Source organism: Tenrec ecaudatus, chromosome 12, assembly GCF_050624435.1.
Source record: "Tenrec ecaudatus isolate mTenEca1 chromosome 12, mTenEca1.hap1, whole genome shotgun sequence".
In the NCBI taxonomy this organism is placed as follows: Eukaryota; Metazoa; Chordata; class Mammalia; order Afrosoricida; family Tenrecidae; genus Tenrec; species Tenrec ecaudatus.
This window is the reverse complement of record NC_134541.1, coordinates 103,609,204-103,635,545: the sequence shown is the minus strand read 5'-3', so window position 1 is coordinate 103,635,545 and position 26,342 is coordinate 103,609,204. Positions and strand designations below refer to the sequence as shown.

The window sequence follows — 26,342 nt, the reverse complement described above, 5'->3', positions numbered from 1 at the left end:
AGGAAGATGGAAAGAAAGGAGAGGGAAAGCGGACATGGTGGGTGAGCTGGAGGCAGGGGCAGGGGTGAAGGTAAGACAGGTGGTTGAAAGGAGAGAAGGATACGCGGGTAAAGGGCTGAGCCCAGTGGTGTGTGACCGGTGACCCTGACCTGCCTCCTCTTCCAGGTGTGGTGCTGGGGGGCTGCGGTGACAAGTCCATCCGCTTCCGCCCGACCATGGTCTTCAGGGACCACCACGCCCACCTCTTCCTCAACATCTTCAGCGACATCTTAGCCAACTACAAGTAGACACTGTCTCTGCCCCTTCTGGATCGCCCCAATCTCCACAGTCGTCAATCGATTAGTTTGCCTCATCCATATTGTACTGAAAGTAGCAGAGGTGAACACGTGCGCAGAAGGCTGGTGTCGGCGGGGAGGGCAGGGCTGACTCTGACCTCCCTCCCCCAGAGCTGAAGGTACACAGGAGTTCCAGCCCAGAAATTCTGCACAAGCCCTGGATGGTGTCTTCAGGGACCCTGTCCATCTTCCTGCCCATCCTGCACCCCAACAGCTCCTTCAGAAGCCAGTTGCTGGGGCTCTGTTCCTGCGTGTCGTGGCCAGGTCCCCTGGGTTCTGGTCCATGTCACTTGCCAAATTCTGTGAGAAGATGACTGCTTCCCCAATGCAAATAGTCATGCTCTATGCCCTCCCACACACCTCCCATCACCCCCTTCCCCCTGCAGCCTTGAGCACTGGCTGGGCACAGTGGAGAGAGATGGCAGGAAGATGGGGGTCCCAGTACCCAATGGGGGCCAGTAGGAAACGCTGACATCTAGGGGCTCCTGGGATGTCTCTGGGTGGCAACTTCATGGTTCTCAGTCACTGTCCTCCATCTCCAAACTCTCAACTGTGGAGGGGAAGCTGCTGCTGAGCATTCGGGGGGCACACCTGATGTCCTTGGGAGAAGGGCACGTTGCCTGGAGGCAGCAGCCTCCTGCCCCACCCCACCCCCGCAGCCAGGGACCGCAGTGGCTGAATTCTGTCCCTGTCCCTGTGAGACTGTGCTCCCTCTCTCCGGAAGCACTGTGGGCAGCCTTGCGTGCTGGGTCTCTCCTTGAACTTGGCACCAAGGTCTGGGGCTCCATGCAGCGCTGTGGGTGGCCCCCAAAGGTGAGGCACCCAGGCTGTGCTGGGCTGTGGTGTCAGACGGCCAGGGTTACTTATAACAGTCTGTCCTCAAATGCACCTTCTAGACTGCTCTGTGGCGACTTGATTTGGGTCAGGGGGGAGGTGGAGGATGGCTAGCATTCCCAAGTCTGGCAGGAAGCACTTCGGTCCCAGTGGGCCTTGTTTGCCCATCGAGGGTGCACTACAGCCCTTGACTGGGCACTGGGCTCATGTGATAACTAACTGCCCAAAGGATGCCAGGTCTCCTCTGCTGAGCTCCACCATACTTGGGCATTTGCCTAACCATGTTCAGGACTGCCAGGCCCTCTGGTGTGTTACCAACGTGGACAGGTGTAGGAATTCCCCACCAGGTAACATCCAGCAGTCAGTGACATTTTAGGAGTTTTGGCATGCCCCATGGCATGTGCCTGTCCATCTGTATGGACATGCCTGCCTCCCTCTCTCTGCAAGGTTGCACACACCTGTCTGTTCATGTACTCCTTCACTCATCCAGCTTTGATGAAATACCTGCTCCACCCCAGACCCTGTGGAGCACTTGAGAGCATGTGTACAAGGGAGGCAAAGGTGAAAAACAGAGTCCCTTCTCGGTTGATTGAGGAGCTCCTTGCCCTTTAGCGACAAGTCTTGAGCCAGGAGAGAAAGCAGAGTGGCACGTGCTAAGATGGGTCTGTGTGAGGAGCAACGGGAAATCAGAGGGGGCTTCTGGAGGAAGTGGCTTTTATAGACGGGTTTTGCAGGGTGCGTAGGAGTTCACCAAACCAACACGACCAGGAAGAGCATTGCCTCAAGGTCTCATGCCTTTCACGGTGGAGTCAGCTTCCAAGGTGGCAAGCCCCAGATGCAAACACAATCACAGCTCGCCCACTGGCTTAAGTGGTCTTTTTCCTGAGAACTTTAGCACTGGATTTCTTGGATTTCTAGGGGGTTGTTAAGCCAGGGCACAATCAGAAATGTCTTCGATGGAGTGACTCCAATATTTACTTCTGCCCTCTATCAGTGTGGACTTGGAGCAGGGAATCCTTTCTATGTGCAAGCCATTTCCAGACTCACTCTTATCTCCTCACCAACAGACACGACTTCTCATGAAAAATCATAAGCCATTCTACCCACAAGTTCTTGCTGACTCAAGGCACAGGGAGCTTTGAGGAGCCCTAGGGGGACAGTGGGCAGAAGGGGACACATGCAAGGCTGAGAATGCTGCAGGGCTCAAGCTGTGGAGGTGTGGGAGGTGGGTGAGCACCCTTGGGCAGCTGCCCTCCCAGGTGACTGAGAACCCATGAAGAAGCAGGTTCATCACAGACAAGCCCATCACACAGTAGTGCCCTTGATCTCCCTGTGTGTCTCTAGCGAAGTCTTGCCACTTTTACAGAAAACATGCAGTAATTACAAGTCTTAGCATACATCCTCACTTTTATTATAAATGGGTGTTTTTTTAATAATTTTTACTGACACTCAGTAACCATGCCAAATTGTGCAAGCATTAAAGTATCTATATGCCTATGTCTAACTGTAAATGTCTACATATATATCCATGGACTCATATATGTATCCACCACTGGTAGACAGCCCCGGCTAGGGGACACCGCCCACTGATGTCTACAAAGTGATCTTGTTTGCAGGGTTCCGCTGACAGTGCCAATAAATGAAGAAAGTTAACAACCTGTCACCCGGTAACTGTTGACTCTTGCAAAACGCCATGAATTAAGTCCATTCCCATGTCAGTCAATAGTCTTTAAAAAGAAAGTATGAAGGAACTATCTGGCATTTTGGGGGTGGGGGAGAGAGATCAGAAACTGGTTTTGTCAGGTAGTTCTTTGGCAAGCCGTTCAAACGGCAGTGTTTGTGAGGCTGGCGCAAGATGGGTCACCACGAGGCAGAGCCAAGCTGGACACCTGGCAGCCACCTGGACGGTGCACGCAGTTAGCAAGCTCAGCTGCCTACCTGAAAGATTGGAGGTTGGTGTCTACCCGGGTGGCAACTCTGATGTCTTAATTAACATCCACTAGTTGACCTGTCTAGTTTCTAATAATGGAACTCGACAAAACTCGTGATGAAAGTTTATTAAGGAAGGTAAGTTGTCAGGCCAGGGAGAGATGGTCAGGCTCTTTGTTCACCAGGATGTTACAGAGTTCTCTCCGGTATGCTAATGAATGTCCAAGGGGCCTGTCACTGCTGTAAGCTTCCACCTGAAGGCATTCACCTCTAGCTCCACCATGGGGCAGCAAACCAGCTCCCTGAATTAGTGCCCAGAGGCCCCCATTCCAGTCAGCCTCAGCCTGCAGGCACTCGGCCCAGTGCCTGAGGTTCCCCAGTCTGCCGCCTGCACAAAAGCACTCCGCTGGACTTGCTCTGTGGGCTGCGAAGTCCCTCACTCTGTTCTGATGGTGCAGCTGTCATCTGCATCCAGGAGGTTCACTGTGCAGGGATCTCAGGTCCAGAGGACATGCTCCACGCCTGGCGCTTGCTGGTCACGAGACTCCTCCTGCTTCTCCAAGGGCTCATTTTGTGCATACAGGATGCCATGCCAGGTAATCCTGTTCAGTTAACCAGGCCCATTCAGGGAAAGGCCCTTTGGTGGGAGTTACAAACTTTGGCTAAAAGAGTCACATCCAACAATTCACTGCCCTGCACCTCCTTTCAAAACAAAAGTCAGGGTTGGGGTGGGAGCAACCCTTGGGGCCCTATGGACCACCGTTCTCGGACGCACAAGGGGCTCAGTGGGACAGTGTGTTGTAGAGAACGAAATGGGCACCAGACTGCTGCTTGCAAAAAACAATAGAAGTTGCCACTAAACTATTCTCAGTGGCGCCCCTGAATGTGTGCAGCTGTGCTCCACGAGGTTTCCAAGGGCTGCCTTTAAATATATGTACAAGAGGAGATTGCCAGGACTTGCTTGAGTTACCAAGGGCTAGCCACCACCTTCCAACCTTCAGTTAAGCGGCTGAAAGTTAAAGGCAGTTCCTTTCCCACGTAGCCTCCCCAAACAACGCCCCATTTCCCCACAAGTTCTCCTTTGTAAATCTTTAACTGTTTCCCGATGCAGGTTCAAGTTCAGGTGAACCCTGGGATACATTTCAAGGGTGAGACGCATTGTCACCAGAGTGGCCAGGTAGGTGCTCACTGGCCTCCTAACCACAGGGAGTTTTCCAGCAGAAGGTGTAGGGTGAAAGCAAAGCCATAAAAGCTGGACTCTGCTTGCCGTCCAAAGGGGCCCTGCTAATCTCCACTCCGCACCCCTGCCACCTCCAGGCTCTGGAGTCACAAAGCAGGGATGAAAGGAAAGCCTGTGGAACCAGTCACTTAAATCCCAACTGCCTGGGCAGTGCTCCAAGCAGGCGGGCATCCGGCCCTGTGACCAGGTAAGGCTTACTTTGGGTCACTGGTGTAGTTGAGGGCAGCAGCTACCGCTGGGCTGGGCTTCCCATGCTGCACCCAGTGGGCAGACCCCAGCATGCTGTGGACAGCCAGGACGGACAAACCCGTTGAAGAGCCTGCCTGCCTCAGACCTAAGTTGTACACAGCCCCTAGGTTGGGGGACCAGTTACTGTGCAGGGATGCTGGCCAGATGGTTGGAGGTTCATGTCCACTGGGTGCATTGGAAGAAAGGGCTGGCAATGTGCTTCAGAAAAAGCAGCCAATGAAACCGCTGTGGGCCACGCACCTGCTGTCAACGCACAGGTTCTGTGGTCCAGGGCTGCTGGACAGCATCTGGGTTACGGGGCAGGGCCTTTCTCAAAGACTGGCAGCACTGCCTGCTGCCACCTAGCCCAGAAGTGGAATCTGTGGTTGAGAAACTTCCTCTTTGCTCAGAGCTGGCCCAGGGAGGAGGGACAGGAAGGAGAGTGTGGTGTGACATTTTGCTCCCTTAACGATGAATGGTGTACACTCCACCATGTGGACACAGGCCTCCACTTAGCCTGTCCTCTGCAAGTGACAACCTGGCCTTCTGCCCACTTAGGGGTTTGCTGGTGGGGGTGTTTTGGTTTGGGTTTCATTGGGGCCAATAGAAGCATAACTGAATAATCTCAGTGTCTACTGAACTATTGCTTTTTAATTACTGTCAGAGGAGTGATTGATTCCCAATACATCCCTCTCCCAAACCTAGACTTCCGGGTTCTGGCCCCCTCCAGGCTGTGGCAAAAGGTGAACATAGGCAGCGATGCCCAATCTCTGGAATGCCTGGGAATTCTCAGAGCCTACGGAAGCCAAGCAAAGTGGCCCCTGTTTTCCAAGTTCCAGGTTTTCAGCTTATTCTGAGCCGTTCTCAGGCCTGGCCCCAAGCCTCCTGGCGATTGCGACAGGGGCCCACTGCACAGGACACCGCATTGGCTCCCTGCGCCCTCTGTTGGTGGTGAGCAGAGGACGCCTGGAGGCAGGGGTTCTGCTGGGGGGTGGTGGGGGACGACAGACTGACAACCTGCTGTTGGGAGAGCCTTCAGAGAGGTGCAGCCAGGGCCGGGCTGGGCCAGGCGGGCTGGGGATGGAATGGAAAAGCCCACCAGGGCATCGTTTCTTTAACCTTGCAGTTAGTATCCAGTCCGCAGCCACGACACCACCAGGGATCCCTAGCACCTTTGCTAAGAGACAGGACACTCAGACATTCGTGTGACAGACTTTATGGCAATGGTTGGGACTGAGCCTATAAAACCCCAGATGCCTGACCTGGTTTATAACAGGAGGCTCCTCTGGAGGAAATAAAGCAGCAGTAGCAGGTCAGGGCTTTATTACAGAGCGGACCCTTGGAATGAGCAGATCCCCACAGGACCCTGGGTTTGCCTGCCCCTTGGGCATGCAGTGACCACTGGTGCGAGGCTGTGGCGCGCATCCAGGCTTCCTGCCAGTCCTTTCGGCCCCTGGACACACACACATACACACGAGTGGGCACTTGCCTTATGGCCTGGTACAGGCTCTGACCTCAGGGCCACACCTGCTCGCACTGTGATGGTGCTTATCACAAGAGATCAGCAGGCCTCCCCGTTTTAGACTTGAACACCTCTGCTCAGAGAGCTTCCAGAACTCATGACTCCGTGCTTCCCGCCACCATGCTTGGCAGGCAGCTCAGCTTCCCATGAGTCAGCCCAAGAACTGGCTCCTTACTGGAAGCTTCTGGCCCGTCTGGCTTCCCATCAAACAGATGCGGGGAACATCTGCACAGAGCGCTTTCCACTAAAGTCAGTGGCCAGCTTTTGCCTCAGGAATGTCTCTGTCCCGAGACAAGTTCCCTGGTGAAACGGATTTGGACGCATGGCAGCCATCGGTCCTGGTGATCTGCTTCCTAGAGGTCACAGCTTGAGAACCCCATGGTGTTGCCAAGAGGTTCCCAGGCACCCTGGAAGTGTCCCCAGGTGCCAGTCCCTCACTGTGGCCTGTCAGAGAGCAGGCTAGCCTGGGGCTACTCAAGGCCAGCATCCAGTGTTACTTGGGCGTGCCCAGTGTCCCAAACACCTGTGTGAATCGCTCTCTGTCAAGAATGCGTCCGTAGCGCAGTGAGAGGTAGAAGGTCTGGTTCCCACTGTACTGCTGGATTCGGACAAACACCTCCTGCGGCCGGTCCCTGGTCTCTGTAAGGGGGATCACGTCGGCCACAGGGCAGTAGGTGTCCTGGCGCCAACCCCAGAAGGTCAGGTGGGCCACTCGCAGCACGGTGCCCGACTCATTGACATACAGGATGCCCACCAGCCTGCGGAAGAAATGGCTCATCCAGCACAACATGGCCAGGGCGAAGCCAGCAGTGGTGACCGCCAGGTACAGCGAATTGAGGCTCATGAGGTCCTGGGAGTACAAGTAGAAGCCGGGTGGCAAGAGGACCACTGTCAGGGCCGTCTGTGCCACCTTCAGCCGAGACAGGTACCCGAAGGTTCGAATGGCATCAAAGCGGTAGACCATCTGGAATTTCTCTGTCCCTGGGACCAATGGCATCTCCTTCAAGGCGGGCAGCCTACTTCCTTCCCACCTCCTAGTAGTGACCCGCTCACTGCAGCACGTCAGCCCCAGGAGGGGCCTCCCTGAGGTGGCCGGCCACCACCACCACCACCGGGGCACAGCTCGGAGGGCAGCCTGGAAGAGAGACAAAGAAACCATGTTTCTCTCCGGATGCTCACTGCTGCTACTCACATCAACCGGCTGCCCAGCAGGTCCCACAGGCAACGGGTTTGCTAGGAGCAGGGAAAGCATTAGCCTCTCCTTCAACAGACTAGAAATACAACAGAATTTAAGATTCAGTTGTTGGAAATCCAACATGTAACAGCCCCACCCTTGCAGTCAAAACTCCTTTTTAAGTTTAATCAGTAGTGATGTTCATTACAATAGGTAAACAGATACTCCGAAGCATCCCTGTTTGGATCAGCAGGGGAGCGTGGTGATTTGGGGGATGGTAGCCTGGTAACCCTTGGAGAAATGTAGGCATAGAGCATTGTTTTCTGTGACCATCACAAAGTCTGCTTTTTAACATAGTTTTGGGGGGATAGAACTTGCTGAATATTCACTGGAGTTTTGAAGCCATTTGGAGGTGGCAAACCCCACTGTTTCCTTCTGTCTGGCACTCACAGAATGAACAGTTTTTCAAATCAACCTTTTCTGGCTGGCTGAAAACAGGGACAGGCAATCCCAGACCCTTGTTCCTGGCACCAGAGTCATCCTGATCGCTGTGGAATACTACTTCCACTCTACCAAGGAGGAAAGCAAGCCCAGAGAGGGTGTGAAAGCTGTCTGAGGGCACACAGCAGTGCGCCCTTGGAGGCTGACCTTTAAAGTTAAACTGTGACAAGCCTTCATTCAGCAACAGACAGCCCCCACCATTCATTGACCTCGAGGTGAACTCTTTCTCCTGCAAAGAGGCAGCGGAGCTCCAGACGGTTCCATTCGCAGCCGAGTGCTTTAACCGCTGTGCCACCAGGGGTCCTTAATATAGGAGGGCCAACTCTGGGCTGAATGAGTGAACCCCGCAGGAAACAAAGCAAGCGTTGTGTGAACGGGATCTAGGGAGATGGCTATCGGCGAAACTGGCCCATCCAGTCTGATGGAGCCGGCAGTGGGGAGGAGCACGCGGCACGAAACACGTGCAGTCTGCACCTTTGCACAGCTCCGGGCTCTGGCTCCCCACCCAGGCCGGAGCGGCCGCTAGCTGGGCATCCTTGGGCAAGTGACTCGACCTCCCCGAGCCCTCCAAGGAGCGCGGGACCCGCAGCGCACGCTCAGCAAATTCCGTCCACTGCTCGAGGCGACCTCGGCAGTAGAGAACAGCAAAGCATGACCCTGGACGGAGCTTCCTCTCGTGGACTCCCAGACACCCAGCACGCCAGCCCCGGCCCCGGCCCCGACCCTGACCCCGACCCCGACCCCTTTGGAAAGCGCGTCACCTGCTTTCCCTCTCTCCGCACCCCTCCCTCTTACCATGGCCTCAACGCCCGCTGCCGGAAATGAATCGCGCTTGACCCCGGAACCTCTAAGAGCGCATGCGCGTCGCACGCGCGTCAACGTGTAAGGGCGTTTGGCATTCTGGGAGTTGTAGTTCTGAGAGCGGCTGACCGCCAGCCCCGGGCGTTGCAGGCGGTGCTTCTGAGCGTCCCGGGGTGCCGTGTGGCCAGCCTACGGAGCCGGAAGTTCCTGCCGAGCGCTGAGTGCCAGCGAGTCCCGCTAGGTGTGCGCTTAGAAACATGACGGCCCCCGGCCCGGTACTGTGCCTCTTCGACGTGGACGGGACTCTGACGGCGCCGCGGCAGGTAGGCGGGTCCCAGCAGGCACGTGGCAGGCGGTGGGAGGCCGCCCGCTGGGTGCCCCACCTAGGGTGCAAGGGGCGGCTGCAGCCCTCCCACGGTCGGCCAGTGGCTGCCCACCTGCCCCTGGGGAGCCGAGCGCTAACCTGGGTGCTCGGAGAGATGCGACGGGACCAAAAACCCATTCACCCGCCAGCGCCGCAGACTGGTGGGCGTGGCTCTGAGCCCCAGCCTGTGCGCCACCCCGCAGCCCCCCACCGTGCGCACTCCCCGTCACCCAGGAGCTGTGCCTCACAGCCTGAGCCTCAGCGCCACTGCCTGACAGCTGTGTGGCCTCGGGCAAGCCACTTCACCTCTCTGAGCCTCAGCAGGGCCCGCAGCTGAAACGGGGCAGTACCGATTTCATGTGGGGTTTGTACGGATGTTGACCTTAACTGAGTCCGGAGTGCCTCCTTTTGCAAAGGGCCCGATGGTACAGTTCAGTCTCTGGTGAACTTTGTGTTCGGTTGTGACTACTTTTCAACTCAGTAGAAGCAGCCTTAGGCGATATGTAAATGAACGGCCAGGCCCGTGCCAGTAAAACTCTATTTCCAGAAACAAACAGCTGCTGGTGGGACTGGTGGACTGCAGTTTGTGGACCACCGGGCAGAGCTTAATTTGGCAAGACTCACACCATTTCGTTGGAGCTTCCAGCCCTCCTTCCCTCCCGTCTCCTCCTACCCCATGAAAGGTCATGTATTCCCTCCCCTTCGATGTACAAGGAAACCAGCCCAGGGAAGCCAAGACTGTTCCGTGTCAGAGCAGCCCTGCTCAGTCCCTGCGCTGCACAGCACGGCTGCTCCCCACTTCTGACCACCATGCTAAGATTTGGAAGAGATTTGGGTTGCCATATATGCCGCTCATGACAACCAAAAATCAAACCCCCTGCCATCAAGTCAGTGCCAACTCACAGTGACCCTATAGGACTGAGCAGAACTGCCCCTGGGGCTCCCAAGGCTGTCGTCTTAACAGGGGGGGGGGGCTTGATGTTGCAGTGGTGAACGGCCTGGGCTGCCGTTCCCCCCACCCCCCTCCCAAGGCTGGCAGTTTGGGCCCACGAACCATGCTGTGGGAGAACTGTGTGGCAGTTAGCTTCTGCGAAGATGCACAGCTTTGGAAACCTCCTCTGATGTCTTAGAGAATCGACAGACTTCAGGGCAGTGAGTTTGGCCACTTCTGCAGCCCAGTGGCATTGTGTGTGACCTCAGAACGGTGTGGTGCTGCAGGATGGACACCAGCTCAGGAAAACCTGCACCCTTGGGCATCTTGCCATTTGAAGACCTTTGAATTCCGAGCAGCCCAGTCTTGGCCACTCCCTCCCATTCTGCTGTCAGGCCCGAGTAAACCACTTGCGAAACAGTGGGATTTTCTGCCTGGAGGAGCCCCGGTGCCACAGAGGTTTCATGTTGGGCAGCAGTTTGAAGCCACCAGCTGCTCCTCAGAAGGATGAGGCTTTTTCACTCCCGTAGTAAAGAGTCCCAGTCTTGGAAACCCAGGGGGGCAGTTCTCCCCTGTCCTGTAGGGTCGCTGTGAATAGGGACTGGCTCAATGGCAGTGAGTTTGGTTTTGGTCTTGGCTGCATGGACCTCTCTGACTCACACAGGCTGGTGGGCCAACGGGTGCAACACTCAACTGCTCCCCCGAAAGGTGGATGTTAGAGGCCACCTAGTGGCTCCACAGAAGAAAGACCTGACTCTGCTGGTCCCCCCTGCCCCACAGAGTGAGTCAGAACTCACTTGGTGGCACCCAAGGCAGTGCAGTACTAGGTGTTGTCTCGGAGATGGTGAGCCCATGTGCATGAAATTTAGAGTAAAGCTCGACGTTCTAAACCCTCCTAGCAGACACATTCACCTGAGGCTGAGAAGTAAAACTGTCAAGGTGGAAAAAGGATTAGACTCTAGATGTTTCTATGTTGAGGTTGAATTAAAATACGTTGGTTTTTCATTTCCAGGAACTTACTATATAAGGATACTCCGTGTATGTGTGCAACTTAGATTTGCTAAAAGTAATGGAATTATTGAGATATTTTAGTAGGGGACGGAGCTAAGATTTGTCTTAGGGGACAATCTATTTTAGGTTCTTGTTTTGTATTGCTTATAATTGGCACCCTTTTTGAAAATTAAATAGCATGAACATGTAGCATTGAGATATGATTGTTTATGGATAAGGGCTTTTCTTCTATGAAACTAAAAATCTAGTGATCTGACTTCTGTGTTCTGGGGAAGTAATTATAATAATTCCATTATAAAAATAAAGCTGCTTTATATACATGTATCTAGACCAGTGCATAGAAAAAGGTACGGCAGCTGTTGATATGTTATTGGTTGTGGGGAGAGGAGGGTCCCCCACAAATCATCACAGGACTGGTAGGCACAATTGTACAGCGATAATAAGTAAAGATTATAGTAAAGTCATGGAGAGCATGAGAGATAGAAGAGAGATTGAATTAATGGAGTCAGACACAATTCATGGTAGCATGCTCACCTCAGCCCCGCTTGGTGGTCCTCGTGGGGGGAGCCTGGCCACGAGAGCAGGAGAGAGCCCAACTTTATTGCTAACCAAGGGTTCTATTTCCTTAGGAGGCGTGATTACAGGTAACCACACGTCACAGGAAGGGGCTGTACAATGGGCAATGGCGTAACAGGAAGGGAATGAGCTAGGGCTGTATACATGATAGGAAGGGGAGGGACTAGAGGTGTACATGTGACAAGATGGGCGGACCCTAGATTCATGATGGCGGCCTAACCTTGGTCACCCTTGGGTGGGCTTGACCTCTCTGGGGTCTCCTACAGGGAAACAGACAACTACTACCCTTTTCAGAAGGGAGTGGGCCCTACTTGTGGGATAAACAGTGGTGTCTTCTTGGTTTAGATGGCTGACAGTTCTTATGGAGAATGACCCCTGACCTACTCCTGATGACCTCCAAGTGTGTAGTCATTCGCAAGCAGCTAAGTTTGGCATATATTTGGGGGAGACAACTTGGGAGAAATCTTTCTGCTTCCCACAATTGGTGTGTTTAAAACTTGGTAAATAAATAAGAATCAACACATTTTAAAAATAATTTTATTGGGAGCTCTTGTAGATATTATAACAATCCATAATTCAGTTAGACCAGTTATCATTGTACAGTTGCTGCCACCATCATTTTTTTCTATCTTGAACTCTTTGATATCAGCTCCCCTTTATCCCCTGCCTCCCCCACCCTACCCTCCAGGAACTATTATTATTATTTTTATTTTGGTCATATCTTACACCAGAGGTCCTCAAACTTTTTAAACAGGGGGCCAGTTCACTGTCCCTCAGACCCGTTGGAGGGCTGGACTATAGTTTTTAAAAAAACTATGAACAAATTCCTATGCACACAACACATATCTTATTTTGAAGTGAAAAAACACCCAGCAGGCCAGATCAATGTCCTCGGCAGGCTGCAAGTGGCCCGTGGGCCGCAGTTTGAGGACGCCTGTCTTAGCAGCCAATGTATCCATCCACCTACAATTCTGTTTCCCTTGAGTGGGATTATACAGTCCTCCCTCATTGCAATCAGTTCCTCCCTTCCCCCTCTCTTCCCTTACCCTCAGGGAATCATTACTCCCAGTACTATTTCTGAAGAGTTTATCAATCTTGGATTTCATGCATCGAATAATCTTACTTAAACAAATGAACATACACAGGTCACACAAGATTAATGAGGTAAAACTAAGACCATAGTAGTAGGGGGAGGAAATATTAAAGAACTAGAGGATAGTTATGTGGTTCATCAGTGATATACTGCACCCTACATATATCATCCCTTCCAGGTGGCCCTTCTGTGAGGGACTGACTGTCCAATTGTCTTACAGGTGGGTTTGGGTCTCCACTTTGTCCGTGTTCCTTCACATCAATCTGATTGCTGTGTTTGCACTTTTGATACCTATTCCTGTCAACACCTCACGATCACACAGGCTGGTGGGCTCCTTCCATGTGGGCTTTGTTGCTTCCCTGCTTGATGGCCACTTGTTTACCTTCGAGCCTTAAGACCCCAGACAGCTCTCTCTTCAATAGCCAGGCACCCTCAGCTTTCTTCACCACGTTTGCTGATGAACCTGCTTTGTCTTCAGCGATCCTCAACAGATTTCTTCAGGCAAAGCCGACCTTCCCAGAGCTTGTTTCATCTCCGCCCAGTGGATTTCGCCTGGGTGCAGAGTAGAGCGGCACCCTCGGGGGTTCCAGGCTGTGACCTTTCAGAAGCAGATTGCCAGGCTTGTCTTCTGCGGCACCTCGGGTGGGCTGAAGCCGCCAACCATCTGACTGTTAGGAGAGCGCTTTCCATCAGCATCGCCCAGGCGCACATTCCCACCGACAGGTTCAAAGTTTAAGCTTAGCATCTTCAGCGATGTGTTGCATGGACGTTACGGAGCACTGCCATGGAGTGTAAACTGGGGGTTCCCGAAGCTGTAACTGTTTACGAGAGTGGAAAGCTCGGTCTTTCTCCCTGGTGGTTTTGAACTGCCAACCTTTCGCCCACAGCCCAGCATCATAGCCACTACACCACCAGGGCTCGAGTGTACAGAAGTTAAAGGTTTGTTAACCCTGGCCTTTTCTCATGACCAGTGTGTTTTTTGTCTCGGAATGTAGAAAATCACCAAAGAGATGGACAACTTTCTACTGGAATTGAGGCAGAAGGTCAAAATCGGCGTGGTGGGCGGCTCAGACTTTGAGAAAGTGCAGGAGCAGCTGGGGAGCAATGGTAAGCCCTTGCCTGCGCCACTTCCAGGAACAGTGGGTGGACCATGGACACGTGCCCCTGCCAGCCCCCAGTTTGCACCCTCCCGCCTGTGTGGCAGTCCTCCCGCCTCCTTGTTGGGGGACGGTGGCTTGGCCCTTCAGTCCCATGTGCACAGCGTCGATGGCAGTGGGTTGGGTTGGGCTCGTAGTCCCGTGAGTGAATCTGAACAGGCTGCTGGGGCCCACCCGTGGGTGGCGTCGCCTGGGCACACTAGTGCCTGTGTGAGACTTGCTGCCAGGCTGCCTCTAGACCCACCAAGTCTCCTCTGTGCCCCAGCACCATTTCCAGGACTCCTCCTGCTTCCTGGGCCATGTCCCTTGGGTGGGGCTGGGAGCCAGTGGCTGTGAAGGCCTTGTGGCCAGAGGTTCCTTCTTGGCTGCTCCTCAGGCCCTGAGAGTCTATTTCAACAAGTCCCCCAGATGATACCACTGTGCGGCCCAGCTCACGGAGCACTGGCTGATTGGGGACACTGTGTACGGTCAAGAACTGGGACTATGGCTCCCAGGGCACCCCCCTACCTTTAGTTACAGATACCAGGCTCCCCACTCCTCCAAGAATGCCTCCCGCCGGTACCAGATGTCCCCTGGGATGGGCCAAGGAGCCTTCAGTGGAGAACCACTGCTCATATCATGCCATCAAGTTGATTCCAGCTCACAGCGACCCTGTCGGGCCGACGAACTGCCCTGTGGCTTTCCCAGACTGTCACTCTTCGCAGGAGCACACACCTCCCATGGAGCTGCAGGTGGTTTCGAACTTCTGGCATTGTGGTTAGCAGCCTAGCGTGTAACCTACCCTGCCAGCAGGGCTCCTTAACCAGTGCTCGAAGTGGAGAATTTCACCAGCAAATCTGCATGTGTCTCTCACAGTGGATGAAAAGGCGATAAAACGCCCGGTTCCTCTTAGGCATGGTCTCTCTGAAATGCTGCCGCTGAAGTCAGCCTGGCCAGAGCCTGTGTGCATGCGGGGCCGTGTACGTGCCTGAGAGCGGTGCTTGGAAGGAGTGCTCTTCAGGCTGGAAGGAACACCAGTCGCACCTGGGTCCTCTGCTCCTGGAGCCCCACCCAGCCCACAGCCCTGCAGTCTAGGGGCCCAGGCCTGGGAACCCACGTTGCAGGGTACCCCTACAGTGTCAGGGAAGGTGGGGTTCCTATCTGGCTGACCACACAATCAGCAGTGGGCTTTGAACAAGCAACTGGTTTTTCACCAGGCAGCTGAGGGTCGTGCACAGAGCCATTTACATGGTGGTGCTGACTCACAGCGAGGCCAGGGAGTCCTGAGTGTGTTTTCCCTCATTCTCCCTGCCCGTTAGGATGAGCGTCTTTCACACGCCTTCCCTGAGTCCAGCAGGTGTCCGGGTGATGTGACAACAAAGATCCAGACACATGGCTTTCAGCGGCTGCCTCCTAAAGTCTTCTTCTGTTTTGGTTGTAGTGGTTGAAAAATATGATTATGTGTTTCCAGAAAACGGCTTGGTAGCATACAAAGATGGGACGCTCCTGTGTAAACAGGTAGGTCCTTGAGGCTCCTGAGAACTGTGTGTGCTCTTAGCGGGTGACTGGGGCCCAGTGCCTCTGCATGCTGGCTTCTCTCTCACGGAGTTGGATGTGGCCGGTGGCCGCCCCAAATTGGTGCCTGGGTCTGTCTTTGAATGTTGTCCTGTGGCGTGTGTGAAAGTTTACTGAGCACCTTGGTTTCTGGTTCAGCATTTGATGCACATCCTCAGGCCTGCAGAATTCTTCCCACCTTGCCAGGCCGTCTCCTCAAGTTCTTTTCTGCCCCTTCCTGCTTCCTGGGCTTTGTTTGGGGGCAAATGCTGCCGTTTGGCTTTTTTATGTGGGAAAAGACCTTAGGATTTTGCCTCCATTTTTGTCCCACTCTCCCATGTCTACTTTTTATCCCATTCCGAGCCATGTGGTAGGAGCCGGGAACCATCTAATTCTTCTGGCCTCAGGCTAGTGGATGCTGTGGTCCCTTAATCCTTGGAACGATCGTTCCCCAGAAATTTTGTTTTTTTCTCATTCTTTGCTCCAGACAGGGGAAGCCAAGGGTAGCTAAGATTAATCCTTTTTTTATTTGAGGATATTTGATGTTTGTAGAAGAGGCTGCTTCGATATACGCGGGTCCTTTTTGATTGCACTTCTAACCCAGCCTGCACCACGATCAATGTCTGGAGTTTTCATCGCCTGATATTGGCATTGCTCACAAACAAGCCCTGGTGGTGACTCCATTAAGCTGCTAACTGAAAGGCCAGTGGTTCGAGCCCACCCAGCCTCCTGAGAGTCTGTTTTCCTAGAAAAACCTGGTGGGGTCTTTCTACTCAGCACACGGGGTCTCTGAGTCAGACCAGCCTGGTGGCTAGTGCTGGGGAAGTAGGTTTCGAAGCACCCTGGTGGCCCAGTGGTTAAAGCACTTGACTACTGACCAGGTGGGCAGTTCAAGCATACCAGCCGCTCAACCGCAGAACGATGTGAGGACAGTCTGCTTCTTTAATGATTGCGGCCCTGGAAGCCCACGGGGGAAGGTCTGCCCTGTCCACTAGGGTAACTGAGTTGAATCTGCTGCCTGTAGTGTCTGGTAGTTAACACACACAGCATGCTGTCTGTCTGGCGCCCCCTCTGGATACTGTGTGCATTGCACGTGTGAGCTGGTCCTCTCTAGGGTGTCTACCGGGAAATATGGTCCCGGTCAGAGGAAGCTGAAGTGGAACAAATGTGTTTTCTGTGAACGTCTGGAGGCGTTTCGCTCAGTGAGCGGAGCGCAGCCAAGAGGGCGCCGTGGGCCCTCCACGCAGCGTTGAGAGGCTTTGGACACAGACAGAGGGCGTAGTGGACCGGGAAGTGCCTTTCCACTACGGCCCTTTCCAGCCGGCCCACTGTGTTCAGCCAGAGGAAAGGGAGAGAGAAGCGGGCAGTGTGATGTGGTGCCGCCCCTGCCAGAGGCTGGCGGCCTGGGGTGCCTTGCTGATGGTGGTCCCGGTCTTCTTTATCTAGAGCATTCAAGGTCACCTGGGTGAGGGCCTCATCCAGGATGTCATCAACTACTGCCTGAGCTACATTGCCAACATTAAACTCCCAAAGAAGAGGTAGGTATGTTTCCCACGGTCGGTATGCTTTCCACAGGGGTGAGTGTCCCCAGGTAGCTTGCGGACAACTCCCTCCACAGCCGTGTGTGTGTGTGTGTGTGTGTGTGTGTGTGTGTGTGTGTGTGAGATTGAGAGAGAGAGAGAGCTTGGACAGTGACTGGCAGAGACCACCTGGACCCAGTGCTATGGGACCCCCACCCCCCACTCTAAGGTGAGGCGAGGATCCAGGTGACACGCACAAGAGCTGCATTCACCTTCCCAAAACCAAAGCTCACTGCCCTCAAATACAATTCAACTCATAGCGACCCTGAACCGCCCCTGTGGGTTTCCTAGGCTGCATATAAGTCTACAGGCGGATAAGGCCTCGTCCCTCTCCTGTGAAAGGAGCCGATGAGTTTGAACCGCTGACCTTGTTGCAGCCCAGTGCACAACCTTACCTAATGAGGACTTGCTCCTTCCCGGTCCACCAAGTACTTTCATGGGAGAACTTGGTTTTCAGAAGCCCTTCGGCAGCGGCGCCATGGTCTCTTCTTGTAGATGAAGGCGCTCCCCTTGAGTCTGATCCTCGGCTACATTTGCTACATTTCAGAATGCAAAAAAGAGCACCAGAGAAAACTTCCTTCTAAACGGTGTGTTGTCTGTAACCCAGCATGCCTAAGCTGGAAGTATTCTGACATCGAATCAGTACAAGAGTGTTTCTGGGTGGTCGTGTGCCACTCAGCCACTCCTGGCGTGGAGCGACCCTGTAGGCCAGAGTCCTGCCCCATGTCCATCTCTGCAGGGAGGTGTCCTGGTGGCACAGTGGGGTCGGCACTGGGTTGACCACAGGGTTGGCAGTTCAAGCCCACGGGTGCTCTGTAGAGACAGATTGAGACTGCAGGCTCCGTGAAGATTTGCTGTTTGGAAACCCTATGGGAGGTCACTAATGGGTGGTCGGTGGCAGTGGGGCTGGTTTGATCTGTTGCCGAAATGCCTCGTGACCTGTGGCACCTCTGTCCCCCGCTGCTCCCCAGAGGCACCTTCATCGAATTCCGGAACGGGATGCTGAACGTGTCCCCCGTCGGACGAGGCTGCACCCAAGAGGAGCGCATTGAGTTTTATGAGCTGGACAAGGTGCGTCCCATCCAAGGGCGGGTTTCTGCAGAGGAGCGCAGGCGCGCAGCTGTGAGAGGGGGGCGCTGTTCTCTCTAGGAAGCGCCCACGGCCACGCCACCGACGGCCCTTGTCTGTGTGTCCCCTCAGAAAGAGCGCATCAGAGAGAGGTTCGTCGCGGACCTGAGGAAAGAGTTTGCAGGCAAAGGCCTCACCTTCTCCATAGGTACTGGGGCCGCGAGCATCGCCTGGATGTTCGCAGGGGTTTGTGGTGGGAGCTGCCCTTGTAAGCCTGGGGGGCCTGGGGGGCTGGGTGAGGGCCATTAGTGGAGGTAATTCCATCCTCTGCAAATCCGGCCCTTCACCAAGTGACTCCCAGGTGTGTGTGTGTGGGGGGAGAACCTTCATCAGAAGACACAGTGTGATGTAGCGCGGACACTCCAGCACAAGGGCCGCTCATTCAGCCGGTCTGGCTGTGCACTTCAGCGGGCTTCTAGTTCGAGAGCCTCTCGCCTTCTCCAGATGGTTCCCCGCCAGGGTGTGATGCGAACTCACTGCCGTGGCCCCCGCCCCAGCTCCCTGTCTGAGCTTCTGAGCTCCTCGTCCCAGCTGTGCCCACACAGAGGGGTCCCCCGAGGGCGCCAGGCTTCGGGCAGAGCACCTTGACTAAGGACAGGGGAGAAATTACCCAGGAAGCTCTGGGTAGCACAGAAGCAGGACAGTGACATCCAGGGCAGAACGCGAAAATCTCTGCCTGGCGACACGGACGGAGCGGTTGTGTCTGTGGTGCGATTCCATCGTCACAGGACTCTTGCCGTCTCCTGTGAACACAAGAGCATGGAATGCTCGTGATGCTGCTCACCTGTCCCCGCCCCTGGAAAGCACGGTGTCCTCAGTGTTACGGCCCCCCACCCCAGTCCCTCGAGGGGCTGACAGCGGCAGGTGTGGGATCTTTGGTGGGCACCCTGGGTTGAGACCACCTGCCTTTTGCTTGCAGCCGAGCTTTTTAACTGCTGTGCCACCTGGCTCGGTCATGCGATCTGGGTGGGCTCACACATGACCCAGGCCCACTGCCATCCCTCCATTCCAACTCCCGCAGCCCCACGACCACACACATTTGAACCACAGGGAGCCTGCGCCGTCGGACCAGCAGAGGGGGCTCCTGTCAGGTGGCAGGGCTGTTACTGACCCTGCTGTTCCCAAGGCTGTCTCGGGCGTGGATCCTTTAGGCTGACTGGTTTCTCCTGTCGAGGCCCATGAGCTGACACTTCCAGCCCAAGATTTACGGGCTTCACGAGTGTGGGGCAAGCAGGGAGCCAGGCCTGCAGGCGGCTGGGCAGGCTGCTCGGTGCCCCTTGCTGGGGCTGCCCCGCTTTCTGACAGCACCTTGGGGGAGGGGAGGGTTGCCCTTGGAAGCAGCTTCTCGGGCCTCCCTCGCTGACAATTCTGTGGAGAGGAGCAGTGCCCGAGGTGTCCTTCCAGGAGTGGCCCATGCAGGGAAGGCCCCAACTCCAGGTGACAAGGCCACCACCCCTGGAGTCCACTCCCTTGGCCAAGCGCCCAAGCACGGATGCAGCGCCCACTCTGGGAGCAGGAGCAGCGAGGGCCGGCCCGCCGTCATTCCCGGGCTCGAGACCCATGAACGCAGGGCACTCCAGTGTGCTGCCGTCAGTTGGGACCTGGGTGCCGCTCTGAGTTGTGCCATGTCCCCACCCTTGTCTGCATTCTTCCTCCCCCACGCACAGCAGCTCCCCGCCCCCCAGGGTCCTAGTTCATCTTCCAAGTGTTGTTGGTGGCCACCGATGCTCAGCAGAGGGAAGCGCTGACCATTATTGAAGCCACTGTCCTTCCCGTGTCACGGCTTTTCTTGTTTGCTGCCCTCTGCTTTACCGACACGAGGGCCTTCCCCAAAGTAGGAGATGAAGCCCCGCCAGCCTTCTCTTTAAGGAGCATCCTCCAAGCTGCTGTGGTCAGTTGAATCCCATCTGGATCATTCTAAAAAGCCCAGCCCCCCCGGCAGACATTTGTCACTGATTACACTAGACGTTAAGTTCCCAAACTTGCTTCGCCTTTTGGTGGAGGGGTGGGGGGAGTGCTCAGTGCTCCCCTGGTAACTAAACACTTCAGTGCCCTGACCAGGAGTCCAGGGGGAAGCCTGCGCATCTGCTGCTGCAGCCCTCCTGGATTGCTCCAGCCCCACGCTGGTGGCACTGCCCACTTGGGGAAACACTGCACCAGACTGGTTGGTTGCTTTGTGTGTTTGAAGTGGTGAGTTCTCGGTTTCTCATTCACCTTCAGCGTGTGTCTGTGTGTGTCTGTGTGTGTGTGTGTGTGTGTGTGTGTGTGCATCCATCCGTCCCCACAGGCGGCCAGATCAGCTTCGACGTCTTCCCTGAGGGCTGGGACAAGCGGTACTGCCTCCGACACGTGGAGAAGGACGGCTACGGCACCATCTACTTCTTCGGAGACAAAACCATGCCGGTAAGTGGAGCCATGTTCCCGGGGCCTCATCACCTGGGCCAGATATGAGGGGAGAAGGCAGCAGATGGGCAGCACCGCTCCTGTCACCCTCGGCACGGACACTCGATGCCCTGGGGGCCAGGCTAGCCAGCTCAGTAGAGGACCAAAAAGCCTTGTCCACTGCCTTCTGAATTAAATGCCACCGCTGCCCCAGCTGTCATCAGACACGCTCGACATTTCAACACTCTGGTTTGTGTTTATTTTAGCATGGGAGGGGCTTCCCCCCACTTTTTTAGGACCCTTGGTGGCATGGTGGGTTAAGCATTGGGCAGTTAACCGTGGCTCGGCAGTTCCGGCCCACCAGCTGCTCGGAGGCAAGCTGATGCTGTGTGGTCCTGTAACCGTGTGGGATCGCGCCAAGCCACACTTGGCTACAGCAGTGGGTTTGGGTTTCTCTCAGGGGTGCATCCAGGTTGTGTGGGAGCCCAAGAAGAGGTGAAGCCTGCCCTACTGGTGCAGGGATTTCAGCCACCCCCAGTCCCGGGTTGAATCCACTGGACACAGAGCAGAGCTGGGTTAAGGCTGGCCTGGAAGGAGGAAAACGGCCTGCGTGTGTGCCCAGAGGCCCCGGGGCAGCTAGCGGGGTGCCCTGGGGAGGGTCAGAGGGTGCCGGCATGAGGTGCCAAGGGGCATAGTGTTATCTCAGGGCTGTCACCTGGAGAGTTTACTGACCGGGCAGGCCAGGTCTCTGTGGGGCACCCTGTTGAAATCCCCTGCAATCAAGGGCTGATGACCCACTGTGCCCCTCCGCGCCCACCCCTGCCCTGCCCCCGCATGTGAAGCCACACGGCTATCCTTGGGGTCAGGTCAGTGTAAAACCCAAGCTCACTGCCATGGATCGACTTCCACTCACAGATTTGCCCCCAGGGTTTCCGAGGCTGCACCTCTTCACAGGAGCATCCCACCTCCACTTTCTCCCACAGAATGGCTGCTGGGTTTGAACCACCAACCTTGCAGTTGTGTGGCCCTAAAAATGGCCTTTCTTCCTTGAGCATATTGTGCTTTCTCCCCGCAAAGGGACTTGCCAGCTGTGTAGTGGTGCACGGCTCCACTGAGGCAGGGGTGGAGGGTGGGTTGGGGGTGTTGAACAGGCGCCCCCACAGGGCAGTGGTTTCAAGGGAGCAGGATCAGCCATCCTTCCATGCATCGGAACCTCTGACAAGCATGTCACTTCTTGAAGCTTCAGGCACGGAACACTCAGACACCTGTGTTCAGCTCTTCTTGGTGTTCAGCGCTTGCCACTGGGAGAGCCAGCTTCTGTGTGCGTGGCAGCCTGTCTGGGCTGGCTTCCAGGGCAGTGGGCGAGACACAGTCGGGACCTCCCACACTGTCCTGTGGCACAGAACAACCCAGAGAACAGAGGAAGAGAGAGTGGCAGCCCTGGCTTTTCCCTCCACCTCCTGCTCCAAGCTAGGCAGGCCAGCTGCGCCTGGGCAAGGTGGGGTGAGGAAGCCCTTCAGCTGTGGGCATGGGCTGGCAGCGACTCCTGGGGTGCTTTCTTGGCCCACCCAGCAACCAAGGGTCACTCAGCATTCCCACTAAGGGCCATCCCGCCCAGCCCCTGCTCCAGAGGAGCCCTGGGGTGCAACAGGTGAGCTGCCATCCCAAAGGTGGGTGAGCGGCCGTTCAGCTTCCGCTGCTCTGAGACAGACAGACTTGGGGACCTGTTCCTTCCCGGGAGACAGTCAGTTCCTTTGGGTCACGGGACTTGCTGAAAGTGGGTTAGACGGCTCTCATCAACACCTGGCAGGACATGCTGGGGGGTTCGGGCATGGGTTGGCTGGGTATTGTCTGAGAGCATGCAGGGAAGGCAGTTGGAGGGGGGGGGAGGCAGCTTGCACTCTGACCCCTTCCTCTGTGTCCAGGCTCCTTGAGTCGGCATCAGCACGGGGCGCGGCAGGCTTCTCCGTGTATACAGTGGTCGGTGGCACAGGCAGGGGACAGGCCAGCCCTTGGCTGAGGAGTGGCTGGGCTGGCTCCTGGAAATCTGGGCCCCACCTCACCTCAAACCACTCCTGCCCTCCTATCCCTCGCGACTTCTCCCCCTGCAACCAAAGTAGACGCTGGGGCCCCTGGGAGAGAGGGAGGCCAGCCCACCGCGGGAAGGGCAGTCAGCTGCCACAGCTTGGCACCCTTGGCTCGGCCTCTCCTGCCATGCTGTGGGTCTGTCTGGGGGAAGGAAGGGCTGTGCTGTGGGTCTGATCTTGGAGGGGTGGTGGTGACCATGCTGTAGGTGTGGGTCTGGGGGGGTGCTGTTGGCAGCATCCTTCCATCTGCCGTAAGGGCCAGCAGCCTTTGCGGGTACGGGGACCCTGTCCGGTTGTCCTTTACCCTCGATACTTAGAGAATTGGTAGGTGCTTATTAAACTACCCAGATGCTCACAGGCAACTACGAGAAAGACAGGTGGAAACAGGCTAGTAGCCTCAACCCCTCCTACCTCACAGAGCAGGTGATCAGGTGATGGGATCACACGTACTCACCTGTCCATGTGCAGGTGTCCAGCCCCACCTCCTGGCCTCATAGAAGCTGCTGTCTTCACAGTGCCCTGCAGTGCTCCAGAGCCCATCAGGGAAGTGTGACCACCCCAGGCCCTCCAGCCAAGTCTCCGGGACCTTGGATCTGTTGACTTGGGGAGGCCAGGCTCCCCAATGGGCCCCAGGATTCTGAGTGGCTGCTTCTCTGAGACCTGTTATTCTGGGGCGGGTATGTGGGGGGGGTTGCGGGGGGCCCTTCCCCAGCTCAACACGTGGGCCCTGCTGGCCGGAAGGAAGTGTGTAAAGCTTCCCCTGTAAAGGCGGTGCCCTTCCTGTTGTCCTGGCTCCCTCTGGGGCTGCTGTTCCTCAGGGCCTGGTGACAGCACCTCCTGGCTGCCGTCCCCGCCCCCTCTCCCCAGACAGCACTGCGTCTCAGCTTGTGGGCTCCCAAAAACAGCTCCTTGCCATCCAGAGTTCCGGCCTCTATAGGCCCCTGCGGATTTCCAAACCTGTCATCTCCTACGGAGGACAGAGAACCATCCTTCAGGAGCGGCTGGCGGGTCGGAACTGCTGGCCTTGCCGCTGGCAGCCCAGTGCTTAACCCGCTGTGCCATCAGAGCTCCTTGGTGGTGCCCCGCATCTACAGATACTCTAGTCGTTACCACAGGCCCGTGCTGTGCCCACCTTGTCTCCATTCCTGAGTACGACTGGCCCTTCCCGTAGTGCCAGCTGCCTCAGCCTGCAGCCATGGCCCTCCTGGGGATGCAGGGCCTCCATCCTGCCCAAGGCTCACCTGCTCCTGCCAGAACCAACCACTCTGCTCAGACTGCCTGCTTTGTGAGGAAGGCCCCTCCCCCACTGGGGGCCAGCCTAGGGAGCAGTCGACTGAGCTTGGGGGTGCTCAGGGCCATGACCCCCAAGCCACTCCCCAGGTCTCTGGGTGGTTTACAACCAGCAGCCAAGCCCCCCCCCCATCCTATAGTCAAGTGCTTAACCCTCAGTGCTCCCCACACCCCACCAGCTGTTAGGAGCAGGGTGGGCTCCCGGGTTGAGTGGACTGTGCGTCCCATTTTCTGAGTAAATCCGGTGAAAAGCGGGGTCCCCGGAGTCATGGGGCCCTAGCTGTGGCATAGATGGCAGTGGGGCTGTGATGTGTGGGCAGGCGTGGGGTTTTCTGGGGGTGGGGTTGTGGAATGTGGGTGCCAAGGCACAGCCAGAGTTCAGTGGGTGGATACCGTTAGAGCAGTGGGGCTCAGCTGCCCCGTCAAGCTTGATTGCAGCCGCCCCCGTGCTCGGAGGCTTGACGACGGTTTGCCTGGGCACGGGGTCAGGAAGAGGGCATAGGCACACGTGTGCGCCAAGGCACTCCTGCCCAAGAACTAGCAGCCAGGTGATGCCCAGTGAGGTGGCCCTGGATAAACGGGGACGACACAGGCACTTCCTGTCTCTGCAGGGTGGAAATGACCATGAGATCTTCACAGACCCCCGGACAGTGGGCTACACAGTGGCGGCCCCCGAGGACACACGCCGGATCTGTGAGGAGCTCTTCTTCTGACTGCCTGCCAGGCAGGGGGCCTTCACCCCCGCCCTGGGCTCACCATGCTGGAATTTACTGAAGCCACAAACCCATGGCTGGGTGGTAATGCTCCTGAGGAGTGGACACTGCCCACCCCCACTACAGGCATACCAGGACCAGAAGGCAGGCTACCTCAACACCTCCTCCCACCTCTGCCAGGCCCCTCCCCACCTCCTGCAGGGTCCTGTGCCAACAGACCAAACGGGTGGGGGTGCAAGCCACCCAAGGCTGAGGTTAGGAACCTTCCTGAGATGCAGCCCCTACTGTGTTCTGGCTACTGGAGGGACGTCCAGAGGCTGAGGGTCTCTCTGGACCCGACCCCTCTTCTGTAGAGGTGGTCCTTGGGGACAATTGACCCACAGTGACCCTGGTGTCCAGAGCCAGTGCAATGAATGAGTTGGCTTAGGCATTCTGTTGGGCCACCTGGGCCTCCCCAGGCGTCTTCCTGGTGGCTTAGCACCATGGTACCCCTCCTCCCCCAGAACCCTGCAGACAGGACACTTCCCAAGAAAACGGTTCTGGGTCCCAAGCCTCACCCAGCCCAGACTTGTCACTACATGAATCCAGTTTGCTCCGAGCTCTGGGCAGGGGCAGGCCCTGGCCCCCACAGGACTGCACTTCCTCTGTAGTCCCTAGGATCAGAGTCCATGTTTGGTTTTATACATGATACTGTAATGACCCATGATCAAAGAAGCAAATTAAAGTGATTTTATTTTCCACCAAAGGTCAGACTCCATTTCTCATAGATGTTGCAGGCAGTTTCCTGTGCCCACCAGCTTCTCCACCTCGGCCCCCACTGCATCGGTGACTGGGACGAGTCAGAGCTGTGGGCCACTGCTTGTTCCGATGGCCCCCCAGGAGCCCTGGGAGGCGCCCCCGCATCAGCCTGAGACCCAGCTCAGACACAGCGTGTGTGTGCGTGTTTCACTGGCTGGTTTTCCGGAAGCAGGCTACCTGGGCCCATCTCCCAAGGCACCTTAGGAACTGCATGCTGGAGTTTGCAGCTGACAGCATTACCATGTGCACCCCAGGGCCTCCGGGCACTGCCTCTTAGCACCCTACTGGTGACACCCACAAAATAAACCATTGTCTCTGCCTCTGGCCTTTGGGGTCTAAGCCCAGTGCCATCAGTCAGAGGCAATGCAGGGCTGTCAGCAGGTCCTGGGCCCTGGCTGTGAGGACAGCTGGCGAGTGTAGGGTAGCAGGTGGCTCCCAGGGACACGCTGGCAGATGCTGCCCCCAGGGGCTGGGGCCAGGTGTCTCGGCCACTTCTTCCTGCTCCTCCGCCTCCCCTGAGGAACCGCTGCTGGACCAGACTCCAGGCCTGGGGCAGGCGCACCCCTGCCCTAACAGACCACTGCACCTGCCCATTGCCTTGACACCCCAGGTCCAGCCAGGCCCTACAGCCCACCAGACACCAGGGCTCCTGCTTCCACCTGCTTAGTCGGTCACCCGGGTGACAGGCGAGATGAGCCCGTGGTGGTTTTCCCAACCCCCCCCCCCAGCGTGACAGTGTCCACCCCTGCCCCAGAGTCACGGTGTGAGCCTCCCTCCAGAAGCAGAAAGGCCACCTGAGGCACAGTCCCTCTCTGCCTCACCCGGCACCTCCAATCTCCTGTCCTGTTAGGCAAACCCCACCAAGGTTCCCTCCCCAGGCCTGTGGCACCCACCCAGAGAGGCGTCACTCGGTACTCACCACCAGCTGAGGGCCTCGGTGGCAGAGGTAAAGCGCTTGGCTGCTCACCAGAAGGGGAGGAGTGCTCTGAACCCACCAGCCACTTGGAAGGTGAAGCAGTTGGTGAACCCTTGGGACGGGAATCTACTCACTGGCAGTTGGTTAATGGGGGGGTCCTCCGGGAGGCCAGCATCCTCCTGCCGCTGATAGCAAGGTCACGGTGGGAGAAGTCACCTG

General features: G+C 56.3%; 3 protein-coding genes across 3 annotated transcripts in view; 2 read left to right on the top strand and 1 right to left on the bottom strand.

Annotated features, from left to right (window-relative positions):
- ABAT (4-aminobutyrate aminotransferase) overlaps window positions 1–2,824 on the top strand; it is a 59,995-nt gene extending 57,171 nt beyond the window's left edge. Inside the window, exon 16 of the mRNA XM_075564305.1 lies at window positions 166–2,824. Coding sequence (XP_075420420.1) covers window positions 166–287 — 122 coding nt within the window. The 3' untranslated portion in view covers window positions 288–2,824. The remainder of the gene's footprint in view (window positions 1–165) is intronic.
- TMEM186 (transmembrane protein 186) lies at window positions 2,589–8,707 on the bottom strand. Its single transcript, XM_075564307.1, has 2 exons — window positions 8,559–8,707; window positions 2,589–7,223 (listed from the first exon to the last, which is right to left on the bottom strand). The coding sequence occupies exons 1-2, from the start codon at window positions 8,559–8,561 to the stop codon at window positions 6,582–6,584; spliced, it is 645 nt and encodes a 214-aa protein (XP_075420422.1). The 5' UTR covers window positions 8,562–8,707; the 3' UTR covers window positions 2,589–6,581.
- PMM2 (phosphomannomutase 2) lies at window positions 8,701–25,154 on the top strand. Its single transcript, XM_075564306.1, has 8 exons — window positions 8,701–8,887; window positions 13,535–13,646; window positions 15,117–15,193; window positions 16,676–16,767; window positions 17,781–17,880; window positions 18,010–18,085; window positions 20,225–20,340; window positions 24,308–25,154. The coding sequence occupies exons 1-8, from the start codon at window positions 8,822–8,824 to the stop codon at window positions 24,407–24,409; spliced, it is 741 nt and encodes a 246-aa protein (XP_075420421.1). The 5' UTR covers window positions 8,701–8,821; the 3' UTR covers window positions 24,410–25,154.
- The last annotated feature ends 1,188 nt before the right edge of the window (window positions 25,155–26,342 follow it).